The 9,176-nt window shown below is 33.3% G+C and overlaps 1 protein-coding gene across 2 annotated transcripts; it reads left to right on the top strand.

The window, feature by feature from the left end:
- Positions 1–1,541: 1,541 nt before the first annotated feature.
- Positions 1,542–7,124, top strand: LOC127119681 (zinc finger BED domain-containing protein RICESLEEPER 2). Of its 2 annotated transcripts, XM_051049979.1 has the most exons (5): positions 1,542–1,631; positions 4,305–4,349; positions 4,556–6,137; positions 6,399–6,735; positions 6,844–7,124. In XM_051049979.1, exons 3-5 carry the CDS (start codon positions 4,557–4,559, stop codon positions 6,921–6,923), a joined length of 1,998 nt encoding a protein of 665 aa, XP_050905936.1. In that variant the 5' UTR covers positions 1,542–1,631; positions 4,305–4,349; position 4,556; the 3' UTR covers positions 6,924–7,124. The 2 variants fall into 2 exon arrangements, with proteins under 2 accessions (XP_050905936.1, XP_050905937.1); XM_051049980.1 differs by lacking the exons at positions 1,542–1,631; positions 4,305–4,349 and having other exon boundaries at positions 4,378–6,137.
- The last annotated feature ends 2,052 nt before the right edge of the window (positions 7,125–9,176 follow it).

Here is a 9,176-nt window from a genome sequence, read left to right as displayed (position 1 = left end):
TTATTATGTACATTAATGGTCAAAGACCAAACAAACAAGCAAAGTATATACAAACAAAATATATCACACAGTATGGTCCAAATGGACAAAGTGAAAATTGCATTAACATAAACAATTAGAATGATATGTACAATGGCAAATGAAATAAAGTGCTAAAAGTAAATTGCATTAAGATAAAAAACTTGAAATTGAAAGTCAATAGTTAGTAGGTTAGAGGTTAGTTTTGTTTTGCTTTTGCTTTTTCTTTTTCAAGACATTCTTTGGAAAACACTCAACCCACTTATCACAAGCATCGATCCTTGAACCAAAACATCTTCCAAAGGAAGGAAAGAATGCCAAGTTTCCATACAATACCATGAAAGAGGGGAGACTTACAATCTCACTAACTAGAATGCTTATGCCTTTTATGTCAAAAATTTAGCGCTATGTTAAGCAATCATAATTGGACTTATGTAGAAGTCACAAGTATTTGAGGTCGGGCAATAGAACTTTGGTGTTAATACATGTTAGAGACATAGTATAATGAACTATGCTCATGAAACATACGACACACAAAAAAGAATATGTAAAAGGTGTGCCCTAATCTCATCCATACTCATGTTAATTTTTCAATCAACTAGCATTAGGACTTTGAGATGTCATAGGCCAAATGGAATGAATTAATTAAGAAGAGGAATGTGATAAAGTGGAAAGGGGATGAATGAGATCACAAATTGGTCAAAGGAGGACTTTTATTAAATTAATATCATTCATTCATTTTGGGAGATAGAATGTACATTCCATCAATCCCCTAAATTCAGTCATATTAACTTGACAAAGTCAAATCAACCTTGACCAAGGCCCAACAACAATAAGAAAGCTCATACAAGTCAATACAAATGGTCAACAAAATTTAAATGGAATTTATTCAATTAAAAATAATAAAATAGTGCATTTAATTCAAATATGTTTTGTTCAATTCCTAAAATCTCATCAAAACACCAAAGAAATGGCCATGAGATTTATCATAGGTCAAACAAGGTCAAAGCACCTTGGAGAAAAAATTTCATAATTTTTGGACATTTAAAAATATTTTTAAACAATTAAAAACAAATGCAAAATCAATTAATTCATGAAAAATATTAATAATTATCCAAAAAATAATTTTAATTCAGAATATGAAAGTGAAAAATATTTAAATTTTTTTGGTGAAAGTCCCATATTTTTTGGATCAATATTGAATTTAATATGAATTATTGAAGAACATGCAAATAAAACAAAAATTCTGAAATTCTGAATTACATGGACCATCAGATCTCCCTCATTAATTGAGGTGGCAGATCTGATGATCCAAAATGCGCGTTCCACATAGACATGAGTAGAGCTGTCAAATAAGCCCTATATTTAAAAGCCCCAATTATTAAGCCCTATTAAAGCCCCAATATATTAAGCCCCTTATCATTGAGATTTATTTTAGGCCCTAAAATTTTAGGCCCTTTATATAATGCATTTTTTTAGGCCCCATTGAGGGGCCTTATTTTATTCCCAAAATTTGGACTTGAGTTTATCACTCCATTCATGTTCTATGCAAAGCTTCCGCCACCGTCAACCAATTACACCGCCGTCGACTTTTCTCTATCACAGAAATAAAGGTACTCTTCTATCTCCATTTCTCTTTAATCTCTAGTTTTCTTAATATCAAATTTCATTTTTTATCTCATTTGAATCAACATGTTTATAATACTACTTAATATGTACACTCACAAGCTGTTTGTGGAAATGCCTCAACAACTTTATACATGATATAAATTTGATTAAAATGCAATTCTGATGATAAAGTTTCGATGATTAATTTGCTGTGTTTTAATCTTAGTGGTACTTTGAGTCATTCTGTTGCAAATTTAGGTTCTTTAGTTGATTTAGTTGATATCAGATTGGAGGGTAGTGCCTACTAATTGGACACAGTATCTGTTGCTGAGGATGAGCTCATGAGAATTCTCATTCTGGTGAGGAATTTTGTGCCTGGTTACCATCAGTCTATTACAGGAGAATGGGATGTTGCTGACACTGTGAATTCAAAAATTCTAGCGGTGGTTACACAATAATTTGGCATCTGTCAATTAGAAGTTTTAATAAGTTCAACCAGCATCTTACTTTTCTTTTGAAATATTTGAAACCAGCACTACCAAACAAAGTCAGCTTTTCACACACGATGTCAACCTGTTTGTTCTTCTGAAACATCATGGCTTTCTTCCACCTCAGCTTTCAGGACAAGGATAAACATAAACAATTGTCTGAACTATATAAGCTTAAAAAGCATCTCAAAAGAATGGGATGTTGCTGACACTGTGAATTAACTGTGTTAAAAAAATGTTAATTTGTTAGTTAGAGTAGGATTCAGTTAGTTGTGAAGCTAGTTAAAAGAGTGAAGTTATTGATTTGGTTCTGTTAATAGGGGGAAATGTTTTGTTAGTTGCAGTGGGAAAAATGAAAATGAAAATCAATTCTGAGTTAGTTAATGATGAAATGAAAATAGCTACAACCCCAACTAGTTTTTCTGTTAAGTTAAAAGAGTGAAGTTATTGATTTGGTTCTGTTAATGATGTAATTTTGATGAAACAAGTATCTCTGAATGATGTCAGAAGGAATGTCTTATCAGAAGTTGCCGGTAAGGTACTATGATCTGTACAACTGATCTGAAAGTGTGCGGAACTGACAATTTCCATCTCTAGATACTTTAACTTCACAAAACCCATAAACATTCAACCTCTGTAGTAGACATTGGTGATCCATATTGGCATCGGTTATGGCTGGGAGTAAGGAATTTATGCAGGGCATATGAGGAACAGGTTCCAAGATGGAAAGGCGTCGACCAACTGCCCGTCTAATTTGGCATACTCTTCCGACAACATAAGAGCAATTATCATATTATCCTTAACATCATGTTGACTACTAATCGAAGTCTAACTTGAACTTTCACCTTCACCCCAACTCTGATTTAGTGATCCATTCTCATATCCGAAACCAAATCACTTCTCACCTCTTTAACCTAAACGAAAAAATCACAGCCGCAAAACATGCGCTTATGTTTGGATTGAGATGAATGAATGTGAATGCATTGGTTTAAAATGTAAATGAATTTGGTTTGATGAAATTGTAATGTGATTATGTATGTGTCTTGGAATGGTTTAGGTAAATGTATGAATGCTAGGTCCACGTCTTGGTCATTTGGTTTGAAATTGGCATGGCCTTTGGTTGATTTATGCTACTATGCTACTATGTCATTGACAGGGTCTATTTCGTGATCTGATATTGAGATTTGGCCTAACTTTTACCAAACTTCCAACTTTTTTTAATAAAAGAAAAATGCAATAGAAACTTATTTGTTGATCTGTAATAGTAGCAAGAGAAATTTCAACCTACAAATTGTTGAATACAAAAATAACAAACTCACCACTAAGACATGTGGATATATTACATGAAAACTTAACCACTACCAATGGGCTCGCATAGAGTTCCATTATTTGCTACTAGCTGATGATATATTAGTTAAAATACCTTTAATAGTTCAAGAGCAGCATTTGAATACCAGAGAAACAGGACTGTAAAACTTACTAGCAGTAGACCACATTACAAATGAGAAAAGCAGAAAACCTTCTGTGATCCAAACTAGGGAATTACATAATCTTTTTTCCGAATCTTTGCTACATTGTCAGCATTTTATTTCTGGAAAGGTGGATATCATCAAACTTGGTTTTAGGCATCGAGCAAAAGTGCATATAATGAAAAGCTGAAAAACGAAATGCAGTCATCATAGGAAGACAACACAAATAACCAATTAGGTTAGTTATTGCTAATGTCTTAATGACCCTGCTGCTATGTTACAAGTTAGGGTGAATATCACTTAGGTTAGTTATTGCTAATGTCTTAATGACCCTGCTGCTATGTTGTGCTGTGAATAACATACTGCCTGTTATGCCTTGTTTGTTAGTTACTTGTTAAATCTGTTACAAGTTAGTACTCAGCAAGTTCTGTTAATTGTATTATGAGATGAAGTCTGGTTTGCTATTTCTGTTATTAATTTGTGATTGAAGTCAGGTTTGCTACTTCTGTTATTGATTTGTGATGAAGTTAATGCCTTCATGGACTACTTTGGTGATGATCTGCTATGCCATGTCCTTATGTTGTTATGAACTAATGGTTTGCATTGTAATACTTGCTGCGTGCCTCTTCTGTTATGAAATGAAAATCTATACATGTAATTAAATTTGCACTGAATATTATATGGAACTCTCATGTACTTATGAGCTTATGTTGTGTTCCAGGCCATTGAGAGTTTGCTCAGCAAAAAGATATTCCTTAATATAGAGGTTAGTCCTGCTTTTCTTTTTTTCAGTTCCCAGCTCACAAAAGCATATCAAACTGCTGCAGCAATATTGCTGTTTTATTTGAGGTTTTGAAAGCAGTTAATTAAACAGAGACTGGATATGATGAGGTTTTAGTTTTTGGAATGTGACTCTTAATATATAACCATGACATAACAGTGTTATGATAACACACATTCTTTTTGTTATAGTATGGAGTCAATGGATACGAGTGAGTATGCACAAGGTCAAGATGAAACTCATAAGGAAATATTGTCAACACTTTGGATTATTTTCACTAAAATTGGCAAAGGAAAAGATGGAGTTGAAAGAGCTGCATGCAATTTTTGTAGTACTGATTTTGCCATTGGAAAAAACCCCAAGTCTGGTCAAAGTTATGGAACTTCACATCTAAGTCGTCATGTTTTTATTTGTAAAAGTTTCCAGTTGAGCCTTCTTAGTCTAGAGGAATCGTCAAGCCTAACCCCAATCAACCAAAACACACATCGTGAATTACTTGGAGAAGCCATTATTGCACATGATCTTCCTTTTAGCTTTGTCGAGTATGAAAAAATTCGAGTTTGGGTGAAATATTTGAATCCATGTGTTGAAATGGCCTCTAGGAATACCATGGTGTCATATATTGAAAAAATATATGATAAAGAAAGGATCAAGCTTAAGGAAATCATGGGTAGGATTCCAAATAAAATTTGTCTAACATCGGATGTTTGGACAGCATCTACTAGTGAGGGTTATATCTGTTTGACTGCTCATTTTGTTGATGAAAATTGGAAGTTAGTTAGCTGTCTTCTTAACTTTCTTCGAATGAAGCCCCCCCACACGGGTATTGCACTGGAAGCTACTTTATTTGATTGCTTAAAGCAATGGGGAATAGATAAGAAAATATTTACTATTACGCTGGATAACGCATCTGCCAATGATAACATGCAAGACCACTTGAAAACTCATCTTCGAGTGCAAGGCAATTTGATGTGTGATGGTGAATTTTTTCATATCCGATGTTCGGCCCATGTACTCAACTTAATTGTCCAAGAGGGTTTAAAAGTTGCTAGTGAAGCCCTCCATAAAATTAGAGAGAGTGTCAAGTATATTAAAGGATCTGATGGAAGGATGCTTAAGTTCAGAGATTGTGTCGAGGATGCAGGGATAAATGTTAGCGGTGGTTTAAGATTTGATGTATCTACTAGATGGAATAGCACTTATTTGATGCTTGAAAGTGCCTTGCAATATAGGAAAGCTTTTGAGTTTTATAAGGTGGCGGATAGAAGCTATAAATATTGTCCATCTGATGAGGAATGGGAAAAGGGGGAAAGGATTTGTGAGTTTTTAGAACCTTTTTATGAAATTACCAATTTGATTTCTGGTTCATCTTATCCAACTGCAAATCTGTATTTCATGCAAGTGTGGAAAGTCCAGTGCATTTTAGAAAAACATCAAAAAAGTATTGATAAGGTGATAAAAGATATGTCTGATAATATGAAAAAGAAATTTGACAAATACTGGAAAAACTATAGTATTGTGCTAGCATTTGGAGCTATTCTTGATCCACGCTTGAAGGATAAATTTTTGAAGTTTTGCTATACTACACTTGATGCCTCAACCTCTGAAGGGAAACTTAAGAATGTAATGGATAAATTCAAAGGGCTTTATGAAGAATATGTGAGTTATTCTACCAATCAAAGTGTTTCTCTTTCTCAACCATCTAATGAGTCCAACACATTGGCTAAGCTATCTAGAGAGGGGAATAAAGCTAAAAAATCAAAGATTATAACCGTAAGTTTTTATATTAACATATTTATTTCACCCAATTTCCTCTTTTATATATATACTTGTTTGAAAACTTTAGGTTGTCTATTATTTATATTTTATTAGTATTAGAAAAAGAGAAGGATTATTGCATGAAATTGTTAGTAAGGATTATTGCATGAAACTTTGTGTTGTACTTTGTATGTGGCTTTACTAGTAAAATTATGTTATGTTGTTTCTGTGAATATTGAGAGTAAAATATGTCCTAACTATTTATATATATCGCAGGATTTTAAAACATGGAACTCGATTGAGAGTAGGTTTGTTCTTGGAAAGAATGAATTAGATATATACTTTGACGATGAATTACTGGAGCTAAATGAAGAACACTCTGAAGATTTTGATGTACTTCTTTATTGGAAGTTTAATGAGAAAAAGTTTCCGATACTCTCCATAATGGCACGCGATGTGCTTAGCATTCCTATCACGACTGTAGCATCTGAGTCTTCTTTCAGTATCGGTGGACGTGTTCTTACGAAATACAGAAGTTCTACTCTTCCTGAACACATCCAAATGTTGATTTGTACTCGAAGCTGGTTGCATGGATTTTCGGAAAATATGAATGGTAATACTACTTTGTATTTTATTTATTTTTATTTGTTCATGTTTATGATATACTCATGTCATTGTTTTGTTGCATCTGCACCTAAGTATGATTTATTGTGTTTTTAAGATGAGGAAGATATCAACACTAATGATGAAGGCAATACTGAGGTGACAATGACTCAACATACATTTGGATTGCAAGATTGAGGTGGAAGACTAACTTTAGTGCCATATACTTTATTCTGGTTGTTGAATTTATCTTTTCATGTTTTTTTGGTTGAATTAGTGTCTTTGTTTATGTGATATGTGGTTCATGTTTGTATTGATTTACTTCAATTTCGAATGTTGAATGTCCGGAGTATCGACATATATCTTTCAATGATATGTTTACATAGTATTTTTCGTGAATTGAGATGGATAATATTGTTGTTTGTGTTTGAAAAAGAACATAAAATCCTACTCAAGTGTATAAATATTAGCAAGTCACATAATTGAACTGGTTTGTGTAATATGTTTTTTTTTTTTTTTTTGGAATTTTATGTTGAAAATTTTATTTTTAATTTTTATTAAAGTTGTTTTTTATTTTTGAAATTTTTAGCAGATTTATTTAAAAATTATTTTTTTATATTTTGAATTTATTTTATTTTGGTTTTCAAAATAAAGTTTTTTTATTTTTTGAATTTATTTTATTTTGTTTTTCAAAATTAAGTTTTTTTATTTTATTTGGGGCCTTATGGCCCTCTTTTAAATTTTGGGCCCATCTAACTTTAGGGCCTAAGTATTTGAGGGCTTACTATTCTTTAATTTTTTTAGGCCCTCTTATTTTGGGGGTTGGGGCCTAAATTAATTGGCCCCTTAAATTGACAGCTCTAGACATGAGTCAACTGCGTGGCAAATGTGGTAATCAACACCAACGCTCAGGATTAAAACGTGAGAGGAGGATCATGTGGTTCAGAGGTTAGCCAAGTCATCGTCGGAGCCAAAGCTCCGGTCATCTTCTCCGGTGAACCTCATCGGACTGGTCAACATGATCCATCACCAAAAAGAGAAACAAGGACATGATCTTAAAGAAAAAATTGCACTGAGCTCGAATCTGACCTCCATTCATTCCAATTCGAAGTATATTAAGAGATATGTGGAATTGAAATTTGAGGCACTTGAACTGAGTTGCTTCGATTTGACCTCAAATCAACTCAATCTTCTTGCCTACATTGGTAGGACTTCAGACAACCAAAGAATTAATAGAATTGAGCAAGAATTTGAGAGAATCGAAGAGTTTAAAATTTCTGAAAATTACCTTAAATGGAGGTCTGAATTCGATGAATCTCGATCTTGATTGTGCTTGGACTCACTCTAATTGCTTGCAGGAGAAGGATTAAGTGGTTTAGAAGCAATGGATTCCTGGAGGATTGAATTCCAAAACAGTGGAGATTCAAGCTCAAATTCAAACAAATTTATCAGGCTTATCCTTTGAGAAATGAGGGTTTGCAATGGGGGATCAAAGCTGGCACAATTGTGTGTCCATTTCTGAGCAATTGAAGCTCTATTTATAGATGAATCATGTGATATTTGCACACTCACTTTCACTTTCCAAATTTGGAAAATGTGATGTAATGCTGCATGGACGTGCATAGGCCCATGAAATGATGGCTTGAAGTCCATAATTGAAGATCAAATGTGTTGAAGTAGGCTTGGATTGCAAGGCACATGTACATTGATGTATGAAGATTGATCCATGCCAAATGATATCAATCTGTTTAAGCCATGCGCATCCTATGCATTTCTCATCCAAAATGAATGAATTTGAGCTATTTAGAAAGGTGAGATCAAGAGGAACAACTTTGGTGTTCAACACTTTTTCATTTGGAGCTTGGAACTTGGAGAAATTTGAGGTGGAAGTTTGGAAATTTTTCACATATCAAAATTTTTCTAAGTGTCAAGCCATATGTCTCAATATTCCACCTTGCTTAACTTTTTATGGGAGCTTCAAATGAGAAATTTGTGTCCTCATAAAAGTTGTAGCTCTCTCAAAGAAATTCAAAATGGTCACCAATTTCATGTCAGTTGGATTTGAAATTATAGAGTTATGCATTTTTGAAGTTTGGATAAATCACTTGATCAATGGTATATGTCATAAGTGACCTATAATGTAGCCTCATATCACATGCTCAAAGAATTTGAATTATCTCCCACTCCAAACATAAACGTTTAAGTAGACACATTGAATTTGATTATTCAACTTGGAAATCTTTCATCTCATAAATTATTTGCAAGTCATGGTCTTGGGAAGTTGACTTTCAAATTAGAGTTTAGACAAAATTACCTATAATGTTTCAACATAGAAAAAGATTTTACAAGCAAAAATAGCTCTAGGTCTAAACATTAAAGTTGTTTGGAATGTCATTTAGAGTAAGTTTTATCTTGGAATTATTTTCATATGGTGAAAATTGTAGGAGATAG

Source organism: Lathyrus oleraceus, chromosome 2 (genome assembly GCF_024323335.1).
Source record: "Lathyrus oleraceus cultivar Zhongwan6 chromosome 2, CAAS_Psat_ZW6_1.0, whole genome shotgun sequence".
Classification (NCBI taxonomy): domain Eukaryota; kingdom Viridiplantae; phylum Streptophyta; class Magnoliopsida; order Fabales; family Fabaceae; genus Lathyrus; species Lathyrus oleraceus.
This window is presented reverse-complemented; position numbering and strand designations above follow the sequence as displayed.